The 27,974-nt window shown below is 39.8% G+C and overlaps 3 protein-coding genes across 4 annotated transcripts in view; 1 reads left to right on the plus strand and 2 right to left on the minus strand.

Moving 5' to 3' along the window:
- PLCE1 (phospholipase C epsilon 1) overlaps window positions 1-3,768 on the plus strand; it is a 135,834-nt gene extending 132,066 nt beyond the window's left edge. For both annotated transcript variants that reach the window (XM_066191211.1, XM_066191212.1), the window contains 4 exons: window positions 314-475; window positions 629-847; window positions 1,587-1,789; window positions 2,913-3,768. In XM_066191211.1, coding sequence (XP_066047308.1) covers window positions 314-475; window positions 629-847; window positions 1,587-1,757 — 552 coding nt within the window. In that variant the 3' untranslated portion in view covers window positions 1,758-1,789; window positions 2,913-3,768. The remainder of the gene's footprint in view (window positions 1-313; window positions 476-628; window positions 848-1,586; window positions 1,790-2,912) is intronic.
- A 102-nt stretch (window positions 3,769-3,870) lies between these two features.
- On the minus strand, window positions 3,871-23,936 carry NOC3L (NOC3 like DNA replication regulator). The gene is made up of 21 exons (XM_066191215.1): window positions 23,872-23,936; window positions 22,501-22,708; window positions 21,995-22,121; window positions 20,178-20,335; window positions 20,010-20,066; window positions 18,894-19,024; window positions 18,284-18,445; window positions 17,413-17,506; window positions 17,044-17,219; window positions 16,683-16,811; window positions 16,083-16,214; window positions 15,623-15,703; window positions 14,974-15,074; window positions 14,445-14,517; window positions 14,309-14,372; window positions 14,150-14,221; window positions 12,980-13,161; window positions 12,619-12,747; window positions 11,910-12,007; window positions 10,088-10,172; window positions 3,871-8,370 (listed from the first exon to the last, which is right to left on the minus strand). The coding sequence occupies exons 1-21, from the start codon at window positions 23,878-23,880 to the stop codon at window positions 8,239-8,241; spliced, it is 2,400 nt and encodes a 799-aa protein (XP_066047312.1). The 5' UTR covers window positions 23,881-23,936; the 3' UTR covers window positions 3,871-8,238.
- Window positions 23,937-24,010: 74 nt separating this feature from the next.
- The window catches only part of TBC1D12 (TBC1 domain family member 12), a 41,277-nt gene continuing 37,313 nt past the window's right edge, over window positions 24,011-27,974 (minus strand). The window contains 4 exon segments of the mRNA XM_066191214.1: window positions 24,011-25,674; window positions 25,900-26,158; window positions 27,244-27,353; window positions 27,674-27,802. Coding sequence (XP_066047311.1) covers window positions 25,606-25,674; window positions 25,900-26,158; window positions 27,244-27,353; window positions 27,674-27,802 — 567 coding nt within the window. The 3' untranslated portion in view covers window positions 24,011-25,605.

The following is a 27,974-nucleotide window of genomic DNA, read 5'->3' on the forward strand; positions in this document are numbered from 1 at the left end:
ACAAAACATCATTCTGTATATATAAAGGAAGGATTTAAGGGACCATTTTTGTGAAATATGATGCTATGCAAACATCTCCATTCCTCATCTACTGTGAAAGGTATTTCAGACACTGATTTTAGAAAACATGGGTATTTATTAGCATTATTTATTATTAGCAATAGTGGCTTGTCGAAACTCTCTTATAATGCATTGAACAAAATGGAGCTGAGGCAACCACAGAGTCTCCAGTTTCCGTGTAACAAAACCCTTGTGTGACCACCAGCTATTAGTTACCTCTCTGAAGTAAATGAATTTGTCATTTTCTCTGTAGAATTTAAATGAGAGAAATGTCTTTCAAGAAGCAAAGGAAGAAGCAGCCATCAGCTCCGAGGATGACAGCTTCTTTGTTCAGGTACATGATGTCTCCCCAGAGCAACCACGCACCGTGATCAAAGCTCCACGCCTCAGCACGGCTCAGGATGTCATACAACAGGTAAGGGCACGTGCCGACCTCAACGTGGGCTGGAAGTTGGTTTCAAACAAGCTAAGGCGGGGTTTGTTCTCAGCACTAGCTGAAGAATCGGTTTAATAACCTGAATCTGAGGGAATGCCTTGTTTTTTGTTTTGTTTTTCTGCTTTTAAACAGACTCTCTGCAAAGCTAAATACTCCTACAGCATTTTGAGCAATCCAAACCCAAGCGATTACGTGCTCTTGGAAGAGGTGACAAAAGAGCCAGCAAACAAAAAGTCTTCAACATCTAAACCGTCTCAGAGGATTCTCTCTGATCAAGAGTGTGTGTTTCAGGCCCAAAGCAAGTGGAAGGGAGCAGGAAAATTTATCCTTAAGCTCAAAGAACAGGTTCAGGTAAAAGATGCCATACTTTGCAGCAGGTGATATAGATGGTGTGTGATCAGCTTAATGGGAACCTGCTCTCCATGCAAGGGAGACACGACTGGCATGAGGACAGGTGGAGAGGACAGACTACAGCAAAAAGCAGATTTCCTCTTTTCTCTGAACCATCCTTACCTTTTTCTTTGCAAAACTGCATCAGTTACATCCAGCAAAATGATTCCCTCAGCAGCCTGCAAATCCAGAACAACCTTTATCTGCTACCAGCTTTCTGTTTCTCAAAACCTTCTGGCTGTGCATGCCATGTTCCCCGTCCTAATAAAGAACCATTCAAATGGGCAGAACTTAAAAGCTACTGGAATAAAGTGCCCTTTATTCTTGCCCAGTGAAAAAGTTGTTCTGTTGCTTTATCTCAGGCTTTAAAAAATGGCAGGAATGAAGTACAGGCCTGCTGGGAGAAGGAGCTGTGTTCTCCTTTCCAGCAACCACCACCAATCCACAGACACTGTTGCTTTAAACTGTATTATAAGCACAGATTACCAGATTTGCTAAATATATCTTTAACAATGCGTAATTTTAAATTAATTTATTCAGAACAATCAGAAGGAAGTGCCTGGATGAAAGCACAGCCGCACTGAATTCCTAAAGGGAATACTTCCTTAGCAGTGTGTTAGGCGTTTTCATGTTCATTCCTTTTCTCCCAGCCAACAAGCAGCTGTTAAACCACGTCTGTGATCTTCTGTAATTTCTACAGGCAGCACGAGATGACAAGAGGAAAGGCATCTCGTTCACCAGTGAGCTGAAGAAGCTGACCAAGGCGAGTAAGCAGTACCGGGGCTTCGTGTCGCCCCCGCTGCAGGACAGTCCCCAGGGCCGGGACGAGAGAGCCGCGTGTGCCTTGGCCTTCAGTGACATCATGGAATAGTCCCGGCTGCTGCCACAGCAAGGCCTGCTCAGGTATGGACCCCCACCCCAGCACTGAGCAGGCGCTCAGTGCAGCATTCACAGAGCATCCCTACTTCCAAGCTGGAGCTGATCAAACCAAGGACTGACAGAATGATCCATAAAAGCCTCCTACAGCCTTGTATGCACAGGCACGAGGACATCAGGAAGGTCTCTCAGTGAATCAGAATGGTGGAGATTCACCCACTTTCTGTGTCCATTTAATTCAAAATGTTGCATCCCAGTTGATTTGGCAGTACTCATTTTTATTTTCATTGTGCTCAAATAGTGGCGTTCTGTTACTCTTTTGCTCTGGGCCACGGCAAATGGAAGTGAGCAGCAGAGCTTTCATTTTTTTTTACATCCAGATAACAAAATCATCAGGACTGATCTCTTTTTCAGCTAGAACAAGTTTATAGTGTTAATTTCTGTCTGTGGAAATTCTGCCAGAAATGTTTAAACATTTACACTATCCTTTCTGTATCTCTTCAATTTCTTCCATCTTGCTTGACTTCAAACAACTGAAACACACAACAAAGACTGTCCCGTTTATATGGAGATAGTAAGGGCCACTTGCCCAGCACTGTACACTAACCAGGCACTTGCACAGTGCTACTACAGCACTGTGACAGCAGCTGGGAAGTTGCAGCTCATTGCAAATGAAGAAGAAATCTTTTTCAGTGTTGATAATCCCACCTCAGAGATGGCCAATTTAAGATTACATTTTTTTTTCTGTATACATCTAATTATGAAAGCATTATTTGACACGCACTGTAATGCTGCTAAGTCACTAAAATAACAGAATTCAAGCAGTTTTTATTTGCAAGGTATTTCAGATAGGAAGGGATGAATTTCTAGGCTGCTATAAACCGCCTAATGCATTAAAACAATCTGAATTCAAGGAAAGCAAAGTAAATTATGGAAAAATCAGTCACTTTCCCTCTTCTGCATTTGGTTGGGGTTTTGTTTCACTGGAGTTTTGTTGCATTGGGTTTGGTGGGCTTTTTTGTTAGTTTGTTGTTGTTTTGTTTTTCGGGGATTTTTGTTTGTTTGTTTTGGTTAGGGTTTGTTTGTTTTTTCTTTTCCTTTTTTTCCTGAAACTCAAACCTGGAATTTACATAACTGAATCCTTCTGCAGTGCCTTTGAAGGATCGTGCTGCGGACTGAACTGGTCAGCAACTGTGTGCCCTGTGCTACAGCTGCTTAATGGAGGCAATGCTGCTGGATTAGCATCCAGAATCTGGGAATCCTAAATGGGATACTGCAGATGGGAAAGATGCCTGTCAGCTCTCGGAAGATTCCTCTCTTCCTGTATCTTCACAGCTGCAGATTCTCCACAGGCGGATGGAGAAGTTTTCTTGGACTGTGTGTTGTAAACAAACACGTGCCATCGCCTTCCCCTTTTTAAACAAAAGATAATTTTAGCTTGTTGCCTCTAAGGAATCTGAAGGCAGAGAAGCAGACTGTTCTTTTATGTGTATCATATTAAAATAACGCACTTTTACCTGACGATTACTGTTAAACACTGTGTTAAGTGACTGTAAAGAGATTTAAATATACTGTAACTTCCTTTGCATATCTGCTTAACTTTGGTGAACATACACAAAACACTCGAAATTATTTATGGTTTATCTACATTAACAAAATAATGTACAATAGCTGAATACACCTTACTGGTAGTGAGACATTGGCAAGGAACAACATTTTCTTCTTATAAATTTTAGTTTTCCAGGCTTGTGTTTAAAGAAAGAATATTTATTATCGTGTTTCAAAGTACATGCCATTGTATAGTATATTTATCATATACTACTTTTTAGAAAATGCAGACTTTTTATCTTTCTCTGGATTTAGAGGAAAAAAACATTGGAATTTTTCTGGTTGTTTCTTTTCAGCACAAGGTGTTTAAACCCAGTACTGACCAAATTCAAAACAATGCATTGATTAACATTTCAAAATTTTGAATTCAAACCACATTTTTCCATGTAGTCAGGAACTGGTTTTTTACTTGTCTGTTAAACCCAGAGAGCATAAAACTTTATAACTCTTGACAATTCTGTTTACATAGAAACACTGTTGTGAAGTTTTACGTGTGCATCTTTTGTTATCTAAGTTGCGGTAGTCTCTTTTTTTCCCCTCCATGGGAATCACTGATGTGTTTAGTTATTTAAAAGAATCCATTACAGGGGCACAAATTAAACAACTGCTGCAGTCAGCCATCCCTTTGATCTCCCACAAGAAATGTCTGTGGGGAACAAACTGCTCTGCACATGTTTTTGTTTCACTAGAGCAAACCCTAAACAGAGGAAAGAAGTTTCAGGCTGTAGTCTCATGACAGCTAATGCCCCCCCTATGAATAAGAAAGTGAAATATAAGAAAACAAAGTCATTAACTGGCACATAAACAAGCCGACAGAACCTGCATTCTGTCACCAGAAACGATGAAGTCTTTCACTATACACTACAGAAAATGCCTGTAAAGTAACCATTTACCAAAGCAAAAAAGTGCCCTCTTGAGGTCACTTCCAGCTTTCAGGAAAAATAACCACAGACATACGAAAAAGTCAAATCTCTCCATGGCATATCCTCACAGAGGCCATGCACTTTCCACTGCTCATCTTTCACAAAAGTAAAGTTTTGAACTTACCTACCAAAGCAGCATTTTGCAAATCGGCAACATGACCCAACTCAAGCCCCCAGCCAGCTCAGCCTCAACTCATTACCAATTCCAACAGCAGCAGCCCCTGTGAGGGACATGTGCTCCCTGCAGCCTGCCCAAGGAAAAGACTGATCCCAAGCAAATGTTAACAAGTGACAACTTACACAAAGTTTTATATGCATAGTTTGCTTTGGAATACTTTGGAATTACTGGGAAATACATTAACCTGCTGCACAATTCAACTAGTGCAACCGGTTTTTTTAAATGTTAGCTTCATTCTCTCTGTTATTTTAACGTGGTAGCAGTTTGACATCACTGAGACTTTTTTCCTTTTGGTGTTTTTATGGCATTTTAAAAACAGCACTTAATGTCCTGTCGTCTGCCCTTAACCTGTTTAGCTTTGTTGTTGTTGCTGTTGGTGGTGGTGGTATGGGTTTTTTTGGGTTTTGGGGTTTTTTTAATCTTTAGCAGCTCTGAGAATTCCTAACATCACCTTTAGTATCACAGTAGGCTGGCAGACACCCTTGCTAAGTAATCGGATTCAACACAGAAAGTACTTATACTCGTGTTGTCATCCACTAGTGCTTTTCTGTCACATAGATATAAAAACAAAACAAAAATCAGTCGTGGGGAAGCAAAGGGGGAACAGCAGTAGTCCTATCCTCTTGTGCACTATAGGCCTAACACTAGCCTGAAGTCTTGTGGCCATTTAAAATCAGCAGGTTTTTTTAGTATTTCTGGTACCACAATTTTTCTAGCTGTGGGAATAACTGAAGTATCTTCATCATCATTCATAGTCAAAACCTCCTTTTGCTGCTGTTTATCACGGTGAAAGAGAACAGCAAAATATTTGGCTTTTCATTCAGAAATCCTAACTTTGTAGGCCTGTGGACATGTAGAATTGTGTAAGGCTAATGAACTCGTTCCAGTATTTTCATTAATGTACATACATCACTTAATTTAATATCTAGGTATTGGTAAATACCCAGGTAAACTTTTCTTGGTGAAACATGATATACTTTGGAGTGAATTTGGGAAAGAATGGCAGTGCCCTTCCTCTTGGTGGTTCCAAGTAGTGGAAATATAATACCACTTGAAGCATTAAACAGCAAGGGGGAATTGTTAACTTTTGTGAAAGCCCAGTTAAAGAGCTTTCATGTGCTAAGTTATTATGCTAATAGGAATGTTTATTCTGTTTAGCCACAGACTGTATTTCTGCAGGAATCTGTTCACACATTCCTATGACAAAACTGACTAACTTTGTCCTTTTCCATGCTTTTGGCTGAGTATGGACATCAATTAGGAAAATACATTCATTTTTATATTTACAGGAAGCAGCTACCAGGATAAAGTTTGAAAGAAAGGAATGTAAATAATCATCTTCCAGAAGCATGCAGTGAGCAGTAGCAGGCCTTGCACTGCACACTTTACAGGTGGAAATCTCTTGCTTGTCCTGCTCCGTTGCCTATTGGCAAAACCACAGAAATATTTTATTCTGTACTATTTCAAAACTGCTACTTTTGTACGGATTTCTGACCCTCTCCCTGTGCAGCAGGTGCTGCTTGCAGGGTGTGACTGTAAGGCCCAAAAGCTGGGCAGTCCCAGCTCCTGTGTGCGTGCTCAGCTGCTCTGGGCACTCCAGGAGCTGCTTCCTCTGCCGCCCAAAGGGCTTCCTGCTTCTGTCTTACTGACCCCAGTAAGAGCAGTCTGAACACTAAAAAATACTATCTCAGTTTTTGGTTTTGTCAGCCTAGTGACACTTTTATATTACTAGGTGAGGTGTCTGAATAGCTGCTTTTAGAAAGGTGTCTGCTTCTAGACCTCACAGGCCTTTGAGAATTAGACACTTCAACACAGAAATACCCAAATATTTCAAGAACACTTTCTCTTACACTCATAGTTTATTTTCAGAAAGAGAAGACCTTGCTGGTAGCTTTACAGGCTAAGTCTGTAGCTTCTGAAACTCAGCTGTCTGTTCTGCTCTTCAAATGCTTCAGTTAACATCTGGTTTTTAATCACTGTCTATTATTATTCCACTATAAAACTCAGTTTACTTTTAGGGTAGCCCACTAAATGTACCAATGGTGGCAATTTTTTCCTGTCTGTGATAAATACTTTGTAACTTAAATAGTGATAGACATTTGGCAGAGTTAGCAAATTAAACACAAAAATAAATAGCAGTAAATAGATTTTGCTCCAATAGATGTATAAGCTCTTTCAGAATGACTTGTACAGTTGTCTTCCTCTGCCTCTTCAAGCATGTCAAAATATTCTGACAATGCAACATCACTATGTGCCAGTCTTTATATATTTGGAAACTATGTAAAATGAACAATTTTAAAAGTGACTTTCCACCTGGATTGTTTTCTCTCTGCTGACTTGAATAAACTGTATTTGTATATGTTGTAAAAAAATAAATGGTTTAAGATGTTGACCTTTTGTTTTTGCCTTCCTGAATTGCCAGAGGTACTGACAAATGGGTCCCCTGGAATTTTGCAGAATTTAAATCACATCTGTATTTGCAAACACTTAATAACAAACCAAAAAAGAACTAGTCAGAATCTCTGGGAATGACAGCCTAAGCCAACAGAAACGTGTATAACCACCAATATTATGTATATAGGTTTGTAGTCTACATTGCACACATAATACAGTACATAGGTATTTTGTATGTATAATATAATACATAGGTATTTTCTAATCCCTTAACACACAGATGTCTGTTCTAAAAACATTTGTAAATTTATATTTAATTACTTGGAAGTTGGTGAACTAGTGTGATCAATACTGAAAACATGTATTAAAAGAGAAATAGATGAATTGTAAAATTATCTGAGAACCATAAATCAGGATAAAGGACTACATACCCTAGAGAAAAGAAGGTATCTTCTGACTTAAAGAAAAGCTTTGCAAAACTTACACATGTACCATTATCACATCACAGATTAAACACTACAGAAGTGCATTGGCTGTCAGCCAACTACATTCCCCTGTACAATGGGATTCACATAAAGACAATACTCACCTTTTGATTATTTCATATATTTCACCTGCTCTTTGCAAAGCCAACACGCAGCTGAAAATGGATTCTAAAACAATCAGACAGTAAATAATATTTGGAGAAAGTGGATTACCTATCAAAAAACCCCAACATTCTTACCTTGTATTTGTCTAGTATTCTTGACAGCAATGCTTTATTGAAGACACTGCAGTACAGCATTCAATCATGATGGTAGTTTAGAACTGAAATTCAATACTCTCAATTTGCCAATATCAAGATTCATCAGAGGGGAAAAAAACATCAAATGCAAAATCATTTCAAGATGAGATAAATGGTTAAAAGACATCAGGAGAAAAACAGGAAAAATGCAATACATATTCCAAATATCTAGGTAACTTAGACATCAAAAAGTCAATATTATATTAACATTTTCAAAATATTTATTAAGTTATCAACACAACCCAGTGAGTTCACAGAAATATATATGTCTATATTCTGTTATAAAAATTAGAAAAATACATAAAAAATACAATTGTGCATGGTTGCGAAGAAATCTTAAATTACCTGGGTTTGTGTATTTTTGAAACACTGACATGACAGTTCATTGTGATTCCCCAGCCCCCTGAACAGGGGCTTGATGCTTATGGGGACAGGCCTGTAACTGTGTGAAAAACTGCTGTTACATGTTTTTGTGTTTCTATATTCACACAAAAGCCTACTTGTATTCCTTTTATGATGACTGGTGCTTTCTTTCAGCCAATCTTTCTCCATAATTAAGAATCCAACTGAACTTGATTGATAGGTACATTTATGCCAAGGATGACTCCTTCAAGTGCTTAGCAAAATCCAAGGGTTTGTGAGCAACAGTCTCACTGATGTGTTGTTGAAGCTGTCTGTTTAGTTCTTCATCTATAAATGAGTCCATTTGCAAGAAGGTATCCTGAAAATTACAAAGTATGAGTTGTATTACTAAACAAGGGCATGTTTTCCATGCCTACCTCAGTTCAGCAGTCTTGTTTCTCTCTCATGGTCCCCCTCCTCTGAACTAGACCTGTCCAACTGGCAGCTCACTCCTCCTGACCTGCAGGGAATCTCCCTTGGCTACAAGCAAGCCCCATGTCAGGCAGTCCTTCGTGGGTTTGCTGAGTCTTTTGTGGTTTGTGGTAAGCTGGGCTTTAAAAGATTACACAGAGCCATGGCTTCCAGCTCTGGGGGCTTCACACACTGCCTTCTGTTCAACACACCTTACAAATACAAATCGAGCACAGTTTGGTGACAGCACACATTTATAAATCAAGCACCTCTGACCAAAAGGCCAGCAAAAGCAACAGTGCTCACAGCACAGGTTGTGGGTCAGAAAGGAATCCCCTGACCCGTCTGCCTCCAGCCACACCTGGAGCCCTGCGTTTTCCTGGTGCTCAAATGAAGAATGATGATCATGCACATAATTTAAACTTCCCTGTGAAAGTCTTAAAATTCCCAGAGTCAAGTACTTTGTGCACTCTTGGAGAAATGAGAGCCTCTCCTTAGTGGTGCACAGGGCTCCAGTCTGGAGCTTCTGTCAAGAGCAGGGAGATGCTGACAGACTGGCAGCCTGGCACACAGAGCACATGCGGGACACAGAGGGTAAAACTCAGATACTGCCAAAATTTGTTAAATGAGCCAGAAAACCATACAGCAGGCAAGATCCCAAGGTAATTTTCCCATTAGGTCCATTATAGCCATCTATGGACACTTTGTGATCTTGCTGTTCCATTGTTTCTGCTCCCTAAAGGAGCTTGTGCATTTCCTTATTCAACCCAAATTTCTCTCCCATCTGCTGTTCTCAGTCTTGCTCAGTCAGAGCTGCTCATGCAACTCCCCAGCAGGACACACACATCAAGGAGTCATTATAAAACAAGTGAATAAGTTAAGTACAAACACATTTTCAGAAGTTGCTTCTCTAAAATGGGAAAAAAAAATTGTGCTCTCAAGGCTTCAACTGACATTACTGAGTTACAAAGTGGAGCACTGACAAGGTTAATAGGTTATAATGTTTGCATTAGAAAGGAGGAAAAAGATCACTTTTTTAAAGGACACACCACTCACTGGACATTTAATGGAGGCTGGCATCTTGAACACATCCAAGTGCTGAGGATATAAATACACTTCCCCCATTTCTTCTCTTTTCACATCAACTCTTTGTTCCCCTCAAATTTCCACTTTAAAGCTGCAGTGACACTAGCAGGGATCAGTATCCCTCGACACAATGAATCAAGCACTATGGAAATCCAGCTGTCTTGGCAACTACCCACCCTGGGGAAAGAGCTGGCTTTTTATTATTGCTTTGTGAACAAACATTAGTTCATCATTACAGAAAAGAGCCAAGAAGTCTGCACTGAACCACTGCAAAGTGCAAAATAACAGCTACCATATTAATCTTGCTATGTTAACTGATGCTGTGGGAGGTAGGACTATTTATACAGCTTTTTTTTCCTTCCTTATACTCAGTCCTATCTTTTGCCAGTTAAAAAAATATACATGATGCAGAAAGTACAGAAACCAGAAAGCCACACCGAGTGTGCCAATACCTGGGCACTGCATAGTGAGCCAGCAGATACAGGTTATATTGGTGTGCCACATGGTTAAAAAAGGACACAGAGAGATGAGAACAGTACCTTTCTTCTGGGTGTTACTGATGCAACAGGAGGATTAAAGGTCATCCCTTTCATACAGTATGTCTCAAAAAGTTCTGTAGCAGACCTACAGTAAATAAACAGGCATTAGATAAATACAACTTCAGCTGATCCATCACCAATCCAAGAGCAACATCTCACACAAACGCCTTTCCCCCTCCATCACACTTCAGAGCTCCTCAGAGTAATGAGCATCACATGGAAAAGATCAGGAGTCCATGGCTGGGAAACAGTGCAAGTGAAAGTAAAATGCTGACACAAGAAAACTGCTGTCTTCCCAGAGCTGTGATCTGTACATACTTGAAAAATGGAGGGGGGGTGGGGGGTGGAAATAAAGGTAGGCAAAGATGGTCTAGCTGACACAATCTGCCAGAATTTCCAACAGTTTTATGAAGGGAGTTTTATGAAAAAAACATCCATAGGAGAACAGGGAGGACTATCACAGAAAAAACTGGTTAAAACACAGGAAAGAGAGGACAGGAGTCTATGGTAATTTTTTGCAATGGCAGGAAGAAACTGGATTTCCACAAGTTTTTTTCCAGGACCTTTGAGCTTTCCAACAGGCTCAAGAAAGAGCTGGAAAATACCAAGTTATTTGTAGCAGTAATAACGAGCCACCTGTAAAGAACTGCAGGCAGACTGTATGAGATGATCAGTAAAATGGCAAATGAAATTTAATGTTGGAAAAAGCAACTCTACATAAAAACAGGAGGCTCTAAGCAGACCACTATCACTTAAGAGAAAAAATGCCTTCTTTTTATGACAGACATTTTTATGGGAATGTGACTTTAGTGCTGTTTGGAGTTGAAAAGAAACAGAACACAACAGAAATTAGTTACATCAGTGTATAAATCCATAGATGATCCACATCTCAAACATTGCAGCTGAGCCTCCAATTTCATCTTGAAATGTTTAAATTGGTACAGGAACATGCATTAAGTGTATGGAAGATATGGAACAGCTCCATGTGTGAGATGGATCCCTCCATCCAGGAGAGACAGTCGATGGAGGTATGATATGACTGAGCTCCCACAGCAACAACCAGGGGCTGTTAAACGAAGCAAACTGGCACCAGGTTCAAAACAAAAGAAAGCAGATCTTACCATAAGGAGCTGTGGACTCACAGAAGCCTTATCAAACAATGCTGCATTTGCAGCTCTGATTCAAGGGACATTGAACAGTTTTGAAAAGAACTCCATGAAGAGAGAGGTACTAACAGAAAATGGGATCAGGTTCAGGAAATCCACCAGGCTGAAACCTGTCAGAGGCCTGCTCAGAGCATGTTTTACATGTATGCTCTGGTTTCACTTTTCACAAGGCACCTGCTGCCAGCCACTGCCAAAGACATGATGCTGAATTAGATCTTAGTCTGAGCCTGGATGGCTGTTCTCATGTTTTAACCTACTACAGACCTTACACTGCAACTTGGGTTCTAGTTTCCACTGGACAGCCCCAGGGCAGTGATCCTGATCCATATTCAGACCAGGGCTGCTGCTGAAGATATTTTGCTCCCGGGGAAGAAAACACACTGCTCTTGGAGATGTTTACCCTTGTCACACCCTGACAAACACGATGTTTGCCCTGTCACACCCTTTCCTCAACAGGGAAAAGGAAAAAAAAATAAAAATAAAAAGGCAGCCAGCATTCTGTACTGGCAGAAGAGCAAAGAGATTTTGAAGATCAGAGTCCTTAATTTTATAGATAATTATTGTTAGGAATTCCTTTATTACTCCTTTAATATAGTATAAGCAACAGCTTCCTTTCAGGGCCTATTCAGAAAAAAAGCAACTCTTTGATAACTCACCTTTGGCTCAAATCAAGTGGAAGAGCTCCTGAGCCTTCAGCTGGAGCTCCAGCAATAAGGTGAGATGCAAATTTCTGCACTGTTGGATGATAATGTCTCTGAAAGAACGGAAGAAGGAAAGCAGTAGACAGACAGAAAGGGATAATGTATTTATCTACAGAATCTCATATTTATTTCCATTTCTGTAAGATGGAAGGTCTGCTTTTATTTTAGTAACTGAGTACCTCAAAATCAGTCAGTCTGTGGGATTAAGTGAACGAGAATGCCCAGTCATGCATTTATTCCCTCATATCATGCTGTGAGCATGACTCTCCACAGTTAGATAATTCCTACTCCCAGAAAACAGGGACAAAGGGCAGAGGAAGCCCTTCCCAAACCGTGACTAGAATGACAGATCAAGGTGTCAATTCCTCTTAGAACAAGGGCTGGACCGCAAGGGAACTTAACAGATCTAATAAGTCTCCAAAGGAATCTAAATGAGGCAACCTGCAGTAAGAACCAGTGTGGTATTATAATAGGGGATGTGTAACATCTCCTTTTGAGCTCATCCTTCCATATCACTGTGTTGGTCTTCCACTCTGTAGGCTCATGTGGGCCAAGATTTGACAGATAAACCTGAAGACCTCTGTTCTCCATTTGTGTAAAGCACCTAAACATTGAGTGGCAATTTACTGCTGTTACTTCCCAAATCCCTGAGTTCCTCACAAACCTGCAGTAGATGCAGCTCCCACAGTGCTGTGTTCTGGGCATTGCAATGCTCTGGTTCGTCTAATTCTGGGAGGTAAACCCCACTGCCTTGAGATTCGTTGTCTAGTAAGAGGTCCATCCTTGGGAACGTCTGCAACACGGAAAACCAGAAATTGAGTTGTTTGTATTACCCACCCCATTATAACATGGTTGAGTCAGTTTCAGGATTCATTCCACTTCTTTCAGTTCTAGCAGCATTTAAGCATATTCTGTTTTCATCATTCTTGTTAAAGATGCTTTAACATTTTTTCACAAAATTATTTTATCAAAAAATTCAATAACCTTTAGCCAGTAAGCTAAAACTTTGAACAAGTAAAACTTACTTGCATGAACACCCTGTTTGTTGCCAAGATCCCAACACTGGAATTTGGAAGTACATGAAGAGCAAGGATGGAAAGTCGCTTTAGGAAAGCAAGAGCTCGTTGCTGGGAGACTTGCTTTCTCCTCTTGGCAAACATGACATCCAGGCACTGCAGCACAATCCCTATGTCCTCATTGGTGCCACCTCAAAAGCAGAATTTCATACAAAGAGTAAAGAACCACTTCATGGACATTCAGCTGGATACTCTGCTATGGGCTGACACTGGAACTGAGAACAGCATGAAAGCTGGGAGGCTCAGACACCTCTCATGCGATCCAGACATTAAGCATCCACCCTTTTTGGTCAAAATAGTCCAGCTTTGAACAGAAAAAATGTACCATTGTTTCTGTGTTCCATTCTAAGAAAATACTTGTTCCATCAAAAATATCTAATCATTAAACACAGCTACTGTTTTAATCCTAAATGAATTCGTTGTATCATTTTCTATAAATGCTTAAACAGTGAAAAGATCTAGTTTTTTACCAGACTTCTTCTACCAGAAGTGCAGAATGTTTATTCTTAACTGTTTAGTACTAGTGAATTCACATTTCTGAAGTTAATTAAAATTATGTTGATTTCAAATTTCATAAATCTTTTTTTTCGCTGATTATTCCATTTCTCAGAATTACTGGAAAATTTAGATTAGAACATAAAAATGTTATCATTATAAAAATCAGAAATATATACTAGAAAATTTTCAAAACCAAAATTTAAATTAAAATTTTTAGAATTATATTGGAAAAATCAGGTGTTTTTTCTTTACTGGAGAGAGAGAAAAAAGACAAGAATTTTTAAATTGTCACTGAAAGAAATAATTATAAGGAAGTAAAAAAATTTGAACTGAGAACAGACTAAATGCTTATCCAAGATCAAACACCTGGCATTTCCTAATGAAATGACACAATTAGAACCTGTTACCATGTACTGGAATAATAATTCAAGTATTTGTATTGCAGTAATGCAATGTGCAACTCGAGAAAAAAAAAAAGTAGTTTAAACTAGACAATAATCTTCTCAGAAATCAGATATCTTTAAAAAAGTGTAGTTTATTAAGCTACATAAAGGCTTTGATAGCAAAGAAACAGAATAAACTTTATCTAGCTGAACAGGGAAAATAAGAATCTGAAATTACCTGCATGTAGACTGAACAGTGTCTTGTACAGGTGTGTGTAAAATTTCATTGGATCAATGTTAAGAACATCACCTATAAACATAATCCCAAACAAACACATTTACTCCATCTATTTTTCAGGCAATATTGAACAAAAATTTGTTTTTAAAAATTTCCTACCTTGACCAGAGAGTATATGAAAGGCACTGAGAACGCAGTGAAGACTCTCACGATAGCTTAAATCCTAACAATACAAAACATATTAAGTACCCAAAAGAAAGTAATTTTAAGAAAACTGTAATAAAATTCAACTTACCCCAGATGCAATAAGAGAATGAAGGACAATCAATAGGTCATCAAAAAATTCCACATTTATGAGATGAGCAAACCTTGAATCAAAGAGATTTTCATTTTTAAACTATAGACATTATCTGTAAACTCAGTTCAAAGTGTTCTGAATTGCCAAGATCCACACCTTAAAAGCAGACTAAATCAAATGCTGAACATTTAGTATCTTCACAGGGAAGAATAATTCAGCCCCCAACATGCTAATCATGGCTTTTCTAGAGCATTAACAACATGCTCGTGTCCTTTAGCAATTAATCAGACAAAATAACAGAATCACATCACTCCCTGCGGCATTTGCACCACCATCAATTCTACCATGGGAAATTTCAAATCACATTGAAATGGTTTTGGAAACAGCGGAAAACTTCAGCAGAGAAATAAAAGAATTCCAAAAAAAGAGTATCTTTTCTCACAGCTTAAATCCCTTTCAGAGACAAAAACTTCTTTAGTGTTTATGTCTTTTCCAACACACACAAAATAAGGTAATCAGTTCTTACTTTGCAAGACCTTCTAGCACAGCTGGCAAAAGTGGAGACTTCTGAGCTTTCTTCAAGATCCTGAAGTAAGTTACAAATACAATATTCAAGGTCTCTGTGTGCTGAAGGAAAGAAAACAAAATTAAACAGCTAATCATGTAAAACAGACATTTCTACTTCACTTAAACTTAGCTGAAATGCTTTTCTCTGTCCAAGCCTGCACTCAGGCCTTTCAAACTAGTCCTGGCACTGTCATTTCTGCTCTTCTCATGCTGAAAAGCGCAAGTCCTCCAGTGCTCTCCTGCCCCTGGCTCTCGCCTGGCTACAGCCACACTCATCCTTTGTCTAAAGGTCCCTCTGAGGGGCTGCAATACCCACTACACAGTGTCCTATGGCACAAAGGGCACCTGGAGGACATTTGTCAATGGATTCAATTCTATTTTGAGCAGACAGCAGAAGGGAACAGGAATGGCTACATTGGCCTTCCTGGCTAAACTGAGAGCGTGGTTCACCAAAACCTAAATCTCTGTCACAGGCAAAGTGTTTGTTAGCTGACAGCATGTTCTAGAGATGTGGAATGCTGACAGGTTGGGATGGAGGGAAGACAGCTACAAAAGGGTTAGAATCTGCCACTGTGCTAAAGAAGGAAAATAATCTCTAAATTACTTACCAACTTCAGTTTCTTTTCTTTACTTTCTGATGCTTCTGCTTCCAGGAGTTCTCGTTCCAGTTTCTCTTCTGCTTTCTTCCACTGAAAATATACAGTTGATTTTAAGACAACAGATTCAATGTTTCCACCAGTCTGGATATCCAGGTTGAAAAGATACCCAAAGAACAAATTTTCCATGCTTAATTGCTTAATTGGTGAATTGCTTAAGTCACTCTGTGATTCTACAGGGTAACCCTCATCCTATCAGAAACAACCAATCAAAAGCATTGTCAACACAGAAAAGAGGAGAAAAACAGGAAGATAATTAAATTCCCTGAAGAACCTCATAATTTTCAAGTACAATGCAGAAACTGATCACTGATGCTGAGAATTAACAATGGCAACAGCAGATGTGCAAACATTGCTGGAAAAAATTGCCACATAAAGTAACAGAAGTAGAGCATGAGAAAGCACATCCTACCTTTCTTTGCATTCTGGAAAGATTTTTTCTTTTCTCTTTGTAAGTCATGAACCTTTTCTTTGGTGCAATGTCTTCAGAATCTTTTTGTAATTCTACTTCCTTAATTCTTAAGTGAAGAAAAACTTTTAACACCTATTGTAAAATAAAGTAAATACAACGAAAGGTCATCTACAACCTCATAGGAACTAAGGGTAAGAAATGCTGAATTCCGTTCAAGCTAGTGGGCTTTGCGGGTCAACAGTTCTTCTGTTTACTCGCCTCCTGTTCCTTCTTCACACCTGTATCTCTTGACCCCTGCTCCCAGTTCCTTCCCCAGCACTGTCCATTTCTATCCATTCCTCCATTTGCCTCTGACTTCAAGTCTCCCTGCCTGACTTAAGCCATGTCTCTGGCAGAATCTGATCTCCACCTCCCAGTCTCCTTCCCTTGCCCTATACCTCTCCAGCTCTCTGGCTCAGCCTAATCCTGAACTGTCTGTGGTCTGACAGAGTGAGGAAATTCTGCTTGTCTGTAGCCAGCAGCTGCAGTAACTTTAACATTTGGGGGTTTTTGAAACTTTTGACAGAAGAATATTGTGAGGTACAACAGAAAGACTCTTACCTCAGGTCTGACATCATAATTTCTACCCCTCACAAGGCCGGAAATGACTTTAACTACACCAAGTGAAGCATAGCCCAACTTGTCCTGTTTAAAGAGCTTCTTAACTGCCTCAACACACAGTTCAGAAATCTGAAAAGCAAAACACAGAAATTGTTCTGTAAAGCCAAGTCCTCAACAAGAGCTAGTAACATATGATACTCATGGTATTTACCAATTATAAAGTGCACACTGTAAAACACTGTAAAGCCTGTAAAACAGTGAGAAGATATAGCCAAAAGATCTGGATATTGTGGAATAAAGCTCAGAAATAATTCTATTTACACAAAACAAGAACTCTTTCCCTAATCAGAAAATCACTTACCATTTTTGATGGATCACTCATGAGTGGAACAATGAGAACAATAATGTTATTGTGGAAGTTGAAGTGGGGGAGGGCCACAAGCAGCTCACACAGACACTTCACTGCTACCTCTGCTAGACCTCTATATGCCTTTAATGAGATGACATTGCTTTTCTTCAACTTCCTCTGCTTCCAATCTACACAAAATATTATTTTTAGTGATTAGTCTTCAGAATGACGGTGATCTTATAAATATTTAAATTTTAGTGACTGCAGGCATACTTCATGCAAGTGCTATCTCAAAGACAGAATGTACCATCCATTCAGAGGAGGGAAACTGCTGCAAACAATTTTGCCTTTACGACAAAAAATGGGAAGTGTTAACTGTACCTTTAATTGTTTGCTCCAGATTTTCCAAGTAAAATTTATACTGGCTTACAAGGCCTTCTTCAAATTCTCTCAGTTTCTGTGTTTCTTTTTTAACCTGTGAACATAATCGAAATGAGATTTTATTTATACTGAAATTAGACAATGGTGGAAAAAAAGTTTTAAAACAAATATCAGGTATCTTAAGTATTTTTTTCATCTAGACAGACATTTTTAGAAATATATAAAAAATAAAATATTTCTGCATTTTTTTACAGATGTGTTCAGAGGGCCTTTTCCAGTTAGGCCTATTTTATTTATAGAGCTTGAAGTAAGATTATCAACTAGACGTTATTTTTCTTACATATATATATTATATATATAAAACCCTTGATATATATAAGATTATATAACTGCACAAAACCTATATCCAAAAAACCTTCTAAAAATTGGTTAAAAACAAGCTCCAGAAAAAAAGAGTTACACTCTATTTGTTCAGCAAATTGTTGAACACATTTCAAAGAAATCTATGCCAGTTAGGTGACAACATCACATAATTTCCTTTCTTTCTAACTCTCTTTAGTGCAGGACCTTATTCCAAGGTTTATGAGGAGGATCACCCAGGTTTGGTACACTACTTTCAGATACTACTTTTCCCCTCCATTACCATGCATGTCACCTACTTATTGAAGCAAGTATGTAAGAACTAAAGGTTCAAAACCAAAACCTCTCTTCCTGAAAGTGTCACAACTTCAGAGCTTCCACAAGTATTTGTGTATTTTTCCCCTTTGCTCAAAACCATAAATTCATATTAAACAAATCAGCCTTAGTATCTGCCATAGCTGAAAACATTCTTAACTACTCATACACACTATAAATAGATTTGATATTTCACCTTGGTAGCTTTTTCTGCTTCGGTCAGAGGTCGAATTTTGTATGAAGGTGCAATATCTTTGAATATCTCCATCAAAGACACCATGACCAGCTTCCTTACAATCACAGCCACGTTAGCATCCTGTTCCATCAGCATGGCACGCAGCTCCTTCAGCTTCTTAATCTGATTGAAGAAAATAGGCAGACATCAGATGAAGAACTGCAAACCAAGGGACAAGCACAACGTACATTAATTCAGCAGTTACTCAGACTCCACTTAGCACTGCATAAAGAGCCAGGAAATTATAGATATCAAAACAGAAATTTCAGTCTCAGGAATTTTCAAAATATCCTGCAATTACAAACCTGCACAAAATTTATGAAAATTGTTAGTATATCCCAAAGCATTGACAACTGTCAGATACAACCCTGAAATCAGCGCTTATGTAAGGGTCATGCTTAACAAACAAGATATCTTGTACAGAAAATAACAAAAGCAATACAACACTGACCTTTTCCTTGTTCTACCATATATTCCCGTGCTTTTGCTACTCTTTGCTCATTCAGATCTTTGTTCCTTGACTTAGGGCACAACACAGACACATACATGCAGATTAAGTAAATGTACCTACATTGCTGTCTGGCTCTGAGAGAATGGCAGATGCTAAGGCAGCTATGTGCACCTTCCTCTCCTGCAGCTTTTGTCTCCTTTGAGCAGCCATTTCCTCAGGAGTGAGAACAGGCAGGGGCTCCTCATTAAAGTCTGGCACAGATGTGAGAGTTAGAAAAGAGGGGAAGTCACTCAACAAATGCCATGTTGCAGATACTGCATTTCAAACAGCTACCCTGGTAAGGCCACATGAGAGTAACACAAGAAGTTTCACTGTCAAAGAAGCTCTAAGAATTACTTTGCTAGATCTTATTAACCCACAGATTCATTTTTGCTCCACTTCAAAATCTTTTGCTTGCAAAAAGAAGTGGATTAAATGTTTTTGCATCTGCCCATGGTGTTGTCTGACTGCAATGGGAACATATAAACTCAACATATTACCCCAATCACGCCAAGAAACTGCAGTGCTCTGCAATTTGTATCAAATTATTCACCATTCACTTCTTTTAAAAATACAATTGTTTTTGTTAGCGTTTTCTGAGTCTTATTTTGCTATAAGTCAACCTCAACCTCAACCTCAGATTCCATTTAGACAGTAAGAAACCAGAAGTCACCACGTTATTTGAAAATGAGCATTAACTCAATAGCCAACTGCAAATGAAACTCTGTTTCCTGGTAGTGATGTTTCAAGTAAAAAAATTTTAAAGACAAAGAGAGACACTTAAAGCCCACAAAAATCTGTGTCCTGAACTGCATTTCAAAATGATCTCAGAGTAATCAAAATAGAACCACACAGACATTCTTTATGTAACACCAATATTTCCTTCTTACTAGCAAATATGACACAAAGGATAAAAGGAACTTCATGCAAGCAGCAGTTCTAGGTGAAAAATCAAAATAATTTTGAAGAAAGAGAATCTGAAGTCAGCCATTCCTGACATTCTAACAGGTAAGAGGGGAAGCTTTAAATAATGGTTATGCTTTGATGGCAACATGCTAATGAACATATTGAAAAACATCCCGAACAAAATACACTTCAATTGCAAGCTTTCCTGGGGAACAGCAAAATACTTTTCAGGTATGTCAGTGATTTGGGGAAAAAAAGCCAACAAAAAAGCAAAGAAAAAAGCTTTATTACCCTCTGCTTCCTCTGTACCTTCTGTGTCCTCTTCTTCATCATGTGCAATATTTAGAACTGCAAAAACAGAGTGTCTAGTGTCAAGCACATAATAAATACTGTGAAATTTTAAACAAATAAATTATATACTTCTTGGCTACTCTACCAGTTCAAGAACCTGTGTCTTACCTGGCTTTTCCACAGCTTGAGGAATTATGCCACTCTTGTCTTTGATGGGGAGCAGATGGATGAGTTCTTTTTCTGGCTCTGTTTGCAAACGTCTTGGCACCTTCTCATATTTCTCAATCACACTTTCACGTTTTCGTTTTTTGACGTGAACGGGTTCACTGGAAAACACGAGGCAAACGAAATGAACCAGCCATGTAATTTGACAAGAGCCATGCCTGACCAGCTGCATTAAGTGTCTGCCTCTCACCTAGGCCAGGGGCTGTTTCACTTGTCCTTCCTCCCCTTCTGTGCTCCCCCACAGCAGAGCAGCTGCCCTGGCAGGGCTCAGACCCATTAAACCACCCCAAGCAGTCCTGCCATGAAGGACTCCACCTGCAACCAGCAGGACCAGGATCCTCTCACTGAGCAAACAGTCCAGAGCCTTCCTTAACATGTCACACAGCCTCTCTCTTCCTCACTGTGTCTGGACCTTCTAGGTGAGGCTTAACCAGGACGTGACAATGAGTGGCTCAGTGACCATTTTTATCTGCCCTACTCCATGGCTGCTTTTACCACTGCTCCTGTAACTCTTCTACTCTGCCCGCTGGCAAAGCCTGTGTCACACACCTCTCTCCAATGACAGCAACAACACAGCGTGCTGTGTCACCCTTTCACAGGGATGCTCCTGAGCTACACATAAGCGTACAACAGGGAAAGTATTTAGTCTGCGCTAATATGAGTATCTGACAAGTCTGTAAGACAGATTGCAGCTGACCAGAGTAAAGCAGATTGAAAAGACAAGTTCTCCAATTTCAGGGAACACTACGAAAGGAACTAAATGCCCAAAACAATGAAACAGGTAAAAAAGCAACTGCTTCCACTGTTTTCCTACCATTCTAAAACCATTCTGGCATAATGAATGTAAGACACACAGAACTACATTTTGCAAAGTATCTCTAAATAAAACCACACAATGAATTTCAAGTCTTGCAAGACTTTAAACTTATGTCACACCTAGTTAATGTGGGGAAAGGGGAAGGTTTAACAAAAGTCTTCTAATTTAACATCTTGCAGTTTGGCTACAAGGGACTGTGCAGCACAACTGCAACACTGTAAATAAAAGCCATTTACTACTTTCCTTTGAAACTAGACTGGATTATTAATTACTAAGCAGAATCAGCAGTAACAAATTAAAACCACCCTACAGCAGCTAGGCATAGAGTCTTTTCACATCCATCAAAAAAGACAAGCTAAGATTTTCAAACAATCACGTAACCAGAGAACTCTGTAGAAGTGTGTCTGCAAAGACTACCACCAGGAGCACTACCTTCCTATATGCATCACTGTGAACTCTCCCCAATGCCTCAGTCCACAAAACTGGTAACAATTTTTTTGTATGAATGTTTCAGTGTCGCATGTGTTTACAGACAAGGCTTACAGAACCCTTTTTATTTTTTTCCAGCAATTTGCAGTGTAATATGTATAGCGGCCCATAGTCCAGGGAAAGTCCTGAATACTCTATATAGAAAAAAGACTCTGTTTACAGAACAAAGCATTCCTTTCAGTTTGAGGGATGCTACTCATCTCACAGACAGGGACCTCCCAGGAAAGAACACTGCAGAAAAAGTGTCCTGAAGGTTAGGCAGAGCACCTGAATGTACTGATACACATTGATACGTTAATACTGGAGTCCTGACAGGCTGAGGAAACACTGAACCGGAGCTGCAAAGAAACACCAGACTGAAAGAGACCTCCTGATGTATGCATTACTTCGCACATTAATTACACATTAACCACACAAGGCTGAATTAGTGTGAAAAGGAGGCCTTGCAACTCACTTGGAAGAAAGATCTCTGGTTAAAAAGGATGCTCTTTGGGCCAGATCCTCCATCAATTTTAAGTCATCTTCATCCATCATGTCCAGTGGAAGAGCATCTTCTTCCTCTTTTTCTTCCCATTTCCTAGCTATATTAGGAGATAATGTTTACAGATTAAGATCCCATATGTACAGTAATCCTTGAAAACCCAACCATGCCTACATTTTTGAGACCACTTTACTTCTACCTGGAGCCCACTGACCATTATGTATGTGGGCTTTGTTATCCCAGAGAACTGCCCCTTTACTATGACGTCCAGTAATGATCAGTGCAAACACATTTCTACCATCTTTAACTGACCGTTCTAGGTGCCAGAATGGCTACATTTTGTATTTTTCACAAGTCTCCCATTCTTTCAACAGGAACAGCAACTATTTGTACACAGAAAATGGAGTGTTGTTTTTTCAAATTTTACAACAGGAAGCAGCAGGATATTCAGTAACCCCCATACCTGAGAAAACACTTACCAACTTGTTTCTTCTTGCTTTCCTCCAATGGAAAAGGCTTTCTAGAAATAGCATCTCTGACAGCCTCCCTTAGCTTCTTTTGTTCTTTACGATACTTTTTAGCAGCACTCTTCTGCTTGTACTGTTTATTCTTTAATTTATTGTCGAGTTTTATTTGACTAGTTCTCAGTAACTTGCGAAAACTTGGAACTCGCTTTGTGTTTTTTCTCTAGAAAACAAACAGAAAGCTACAAGTCTCCGACATGTTAACAGCCTCTGCAAAATTTATTCCACTGTTTAAGATCTCTCAGTTCCTATTTTTATCAGGACAGAACAATGTGTTTCTTGCTAAGAGTATCATCAGTTAGTCTCAAATTTACGCAACTGTGTTACATCCTTGAGAAGAGAGCACTGTGACAGATGTTTTACAGAAACATTCTCTGATAACTATTTTATTAAACCCTATGTCCATCACTTTTAGATACATGGATACTCCAGGTATGGTACACAGCTTGTTAGGGCACAGTCCTTTGTGTGCTTCCAAGCACTCTGTCATCTCCTCAGGGTCCTGCTGTTCCCCAGCACTTCGTAAAGTACCTCGGGGGACTTTAACGCCCAAGGCCACAGCCTCGGGCAACTGTCCTCCTTCAGGACACCTCCCGAAGCTGAGCTTTGGCTTTCTCCTGCCTGAAACTCTCCCCGCCCGGCAGCTGCAGGGCCTGGCGAGGTTGCCTGCTGCAGGGCTCACAGCAGCAGCTGCACTGGAGCAGGGTTACGGGGCCAGAGCTCGGGGAGGCACCGTGGGCCGAGAAACCCGCAGGCGCGGGCCAGTGTACGCGGCCGTGCCAAACCTGCGACACCCGGCCAAGGGTGCTCGGGATGCGAATGGACACGGCCTGCGCAGACAAAGCGCGCATCGAATCGCTGTTAGGGATGATGTGTCCCTTGACAAAGGGGACAAGCGGCCGGATCAGTGCGGGGCTCCCGGAATCCTTAGCTCAGATGGTTGGAGCATGGTGCTAACAACGGCAAGACTGCGGGATCGCTCCCTGTGCGGGCCAGTCTCTGAAGAGTTGGGCTCCACGATCCTTGCGGGTTCCACTGGGAACACGCCCTGAATCCGTGAATCCGGGATTTTTGGCAGCTCAACTTTAGCTTCCCTTTCTATGTTAGATTACGGGGAAGGCGCTGAAAGGTCAGCGTTCCTCTCGGGGTGAGACACGAGCCTGCGCTGCGCCGCCGGTGCCCACCCAAAGCACCCGCACTGCTCTGCCGCTCCCAGAGCCCCGGGGCGGCGGCACCGGCCGCTCCCGGCCACGGCTCCCGGTCCCGCCCGTCCGCCCCGGGCTCCCGTCCCCGCGCCCCCCGGCCCGCTCCCCTCACGGCCCCTACCGGCTTCATGGCGGCGGCCCGCGCGTGCTGCCCGCGGCGGAAGCGCGCCCCGCGCCGCGCCCACAGCGGCCCCTGGCGGCGGAGGCCGAGCGCGCCCCCGCTGAGCCCGGCCCCGCAGGAAGGGAGAAGAGGCACGGGCCGCAGCTGCTGTAAGATTTATTTACACGGGAATCGGTACTAGTGGTCTTAAAGGAAGGCTGGATCCTTCTATTTACAGTTATATACAGATTTATAGTTGAAAAGTAAGAAAACTGTACAAGATAACACAAAAATATAAGACAAATTGGATCCAATTAAAGTAGTGAATACATAAGTTAAGAAAAATCTGACATTTACATTTCAAATTGTAATGTTATGAGTAGCATATATGTAGTTTTTAAACCAGATAGCAACGCAAGTTACACCACACTAAATCTTTACCCCGATTATGCAGACTCTGCTTTTAAAACACCAGACAACTGGAAGCCTCCCGCACTTAAAAATACATAATGGTAATTTTTACTTGATTTCCAGAGGGACCAGTTACAAAAACCCACATGTAAGGAATTTATTTACATTAAATATTAGCTAAAAATGGATCAAGAGAGTGCAAGTGTTCCTCACCTGCAGTGCTATCCATTTTAAATTTCTGTCCCCTACAACCACAGGTTGTTGTACAGCATCTTCAAGAACAGGAAACGTTTGAAAATATTTGCCGTGACACATACAGTATGACCTTATGTCTCACAGTTAAAAGATGTTAAAGAATAAGTATCACTAAACCAGATGCTTTTTGGATTTCAGTATTGCACACTAATAAAAAGACAGTTTCAAAAACAATTCTGTGTCTGCATTATTTCCAAGTGTTAAAAGTGGCTGCTTCTTTGAGAACACAAAAACCTTTAGATAGCCTTGTCATTTTCTAGTGTCCACCATTACATGTAAGTATTTCTAGTTGGAAATGGCTCAACAATATAAACCTTCTGGTGGCAAAACTCTTTCACAGAATACCCACTCCATTTACTCCACAACCAATACACCAAAACAAATGCTTAAACACCACTTGCTTTGAAAGCTGTACAGTGAAAATAGCAGCCATGTTCTTACCACTGTTTAAAATTCAGATTATCTAGATTTGGGCACGATACGTCTACAGTTCCTGAGTTAATTACATTTGCCCAGACTGAAGAATGAAGCTGCAACTAAAAAAAACCAAACAAGTAAATAAGACAATACTCCTTCCCAAATCTTAACCACCTTGCACATAAAGATGCCAAACCACCTTATTTGGTCCTCAATACTTGAAAATTGTTAATTTTGGAGGTAAGGTTTGTACCAAAGCATTTGGTTTGGATAGCAGTTTTGGGGCCTTAAGATTTAGCATTTCCCTCATCCCCTCCAAAAAGTGCCTTTGTGGTGTTTGTAAAAAGTTATGCCTCAAAAATTTGTTTAAAGTACCAACAGAAGTTATTACAAATGTTTATTGCATTGAGCTGATTCTTTTAAAGTATTAAATATGAACTCCCCGCTTCTCAGTTTCATAGGTTTTAGTATTCTGTGTGAAATCAGATCTTCCCACGGCAAAAACTAATACTGGCAAAAGGGTGAAGATTTCATCAGTTCGTTACTCCACTGAGAGCTGTGGTTTTTTTACAAATCATTTTCACATCTTCTGTAGTGCTTTTTCCACATAGAAATGATGTGAAAACAACTTTGTCATCAAGTGGTTTTCCACGTTTCCAATAGACCTCAACATTAGCTTTTCAGTGCTGGGCTATGGTTCTTGTCCCCTTCTTTGTTGTCCTTCATCAGTGAGGCAAACACCTGGAAAAGTAAATTTAATGAATGTGAAGACCGCCAGTGTTATAATAATATCAATATTAACCACCACAGTATTAGCATGGAGATTACTTTCTAGAATGAGACACTAGAAAGGAAGTGCCCATTGTTCAGGAGTCAGACAGGCAGCTTAAATAACCATGAGAAGAAGTGCCCCATATATTCATGTGCTGACGTGTCTGATTGGATATATATCTCCAAGAAACTCACCTGTGCCCATTTTTTGTTACTATTCTGCATCTGAATAGCTGCAATACAACTAAAAAGCTTTTCTGATGTAATATCTTCTGGAAGTTTTGTTAGAAACTGTGCTATATGAATAAAGTCCATCTGTAAGAGAATATCTTCATATAACCGAAGGATTCCTAATCCTGTCCTGAACAAAAATTCTTCTCCATCTCTACAGAAAACATCCCAGACACGACAGGCCAGATCAAGTGGTAATGATTTGCTGTAGAGTGTAAAAATCCTACAAATGAGTCAAAAACAAACAAAAAGGAAGAGTTATAACTTGTTTCAGAAAGATGAAAGACAACTTTCTTTAAATCTCAGTTACACTAGTTCAGAGTAAGCAGATGACAAGTTATTTTATACACTCTTATTTTTTCCTCCTATTTCAATGATCCACAAGTCTCCAGCTCTTGAAGTCAGAAATTGTACTCTGAAACCCATCTCTTTTTATGCCACAAGAAATCCTCCCATTTGAATGCCATCTCCTTTAGAAAGCTTTGGCTAAAGAAGTGACAAATCTCTTCATACTCAGAGTATAATACACACATAAGAACTTAAGCAACAAAGATCACAACTGTGTAACAACCTTTCCCATTTAAGCCATAGATTTTAACAGCTCTGTTAATTATTTGTTTCCTAAACTAAATCTAAAGCCACAACTCATCTGAGTAGAGGGCTGCATCCCACTAACATACTAATGATAAATCAAATAGCTACATTTCTGTGATACATTTTCAACTTTGTTCACATTAAAATCACAAGAATTTAATAATTCTAGATGAAGCTCATCCTTATGCACAGAAACAGTTGCCTGGCTTTGACAGCAGTATCACATTTGAAGGGTGCCTGCACTGCTGCTTTCCATTACAGACACACACAGAGCTTGCTACTCTCTGCTTTAGAACATTTGTTACTTTAAACCGTTCACTGTATTTTCAAGTTTATCCCCTTTCAAACCAGGTCCTAAATTTCATCCTCCCTCTGCTTTAAAGTTTCTATTCCTACAGTCACACTTCCCTCAGTAGCTCTAGCAGTACCATGTAGTAGCCTTCTCTCCCCTACTTATGTCACACGACTGCAGCAACAAGAAAATGAACACACAGAACTCCTGTTTGTCTCATTTTTTTAACTGAATACATCCCTTTTAATAAAGCTTGAAGCCTGCCAGAGGAACTGCAGTTACACAAAACAGTTCATCATTATTTCACAAGACCTACTGAATGCCTTTTTTTGTGCTTTATTTCCAGTGCTGAATGACCTATAGCAAAATATAAAGTGTTCCAACAGTTCTAAGGTTAGGTTTTCTATGTTCTATGAACTCACCAGTCTATCAAATATATGTCTGGAGTGAGACTGTATGATTTGAAATGAAGAAACAATTTAGGAAGATTTTCTTCAAAAAATACTTCAAAGGCTGCAAAGTATTTCAGCATCTGTAGGGACAGTAAAGCACATCATAAGCAGTCATCAAAAGAATGTTTGGTTGTAAACCAACACAAACCCCACCAAGAACTGAGGATGTCAACACAGCACAATGTGACTCCTTAGGACAAGTAAAATGATTAAATGTTTCTAGAGGAGAAATCAAAACATGAGAATGAGTTTTATGGATTAGTACCTGGTACTCTCAGTTTTGTAATCACAGGTTAAAGTTCTCCATTATTCAATAGGACAAAAGGAAGGTATTAATTAAACAACTATGCTTCACGTCAAAAGAACGTTATGGTCCAAAACCAGAAAACTCAGTGCATACCATGCTGTGATCCACACGGAAAAAGGCCAGCTGGCATGGCTTGTTTAGAAGGTTAGCAAAGGCAATGAAAGCATCTGCCTCTTCCAGATTGAGAATGAGCACAGCAGCAATGAAGGACATCCCTTGTACCTTCAAGTGGGAAAAGCATCGGGCAAATATAGGTGAGTAGGTTCAGTACATATTACATCTTTGGAAATGGAAATATTTACAGTTTGCAATTTATCAAGTACCATTGCATAACATTTCCAGAGGAATAGAAACAATGTGGATAAATTATTTTTATGCATGCAATCGATTTGAT

The sequence above is a fragment of the Chamaea fasciata genome, unplaced genomic scaffold (assembly GCF_029207755.1).
Source record: "Chamaea fasciata isolate MVZ Bird 193981 ecotype frontalis unplaced genomic scaffold, bChaFas1.0.hap1 SCAF_9, whole genome shotgun sequence".
In the NCBI taxonomy this organism is placed as follows: Eukaryota; Metazoa; Chordata; class Aves; order Passeriformes; family Sylviidae; genus Chamaea; species Chamaea fasciata.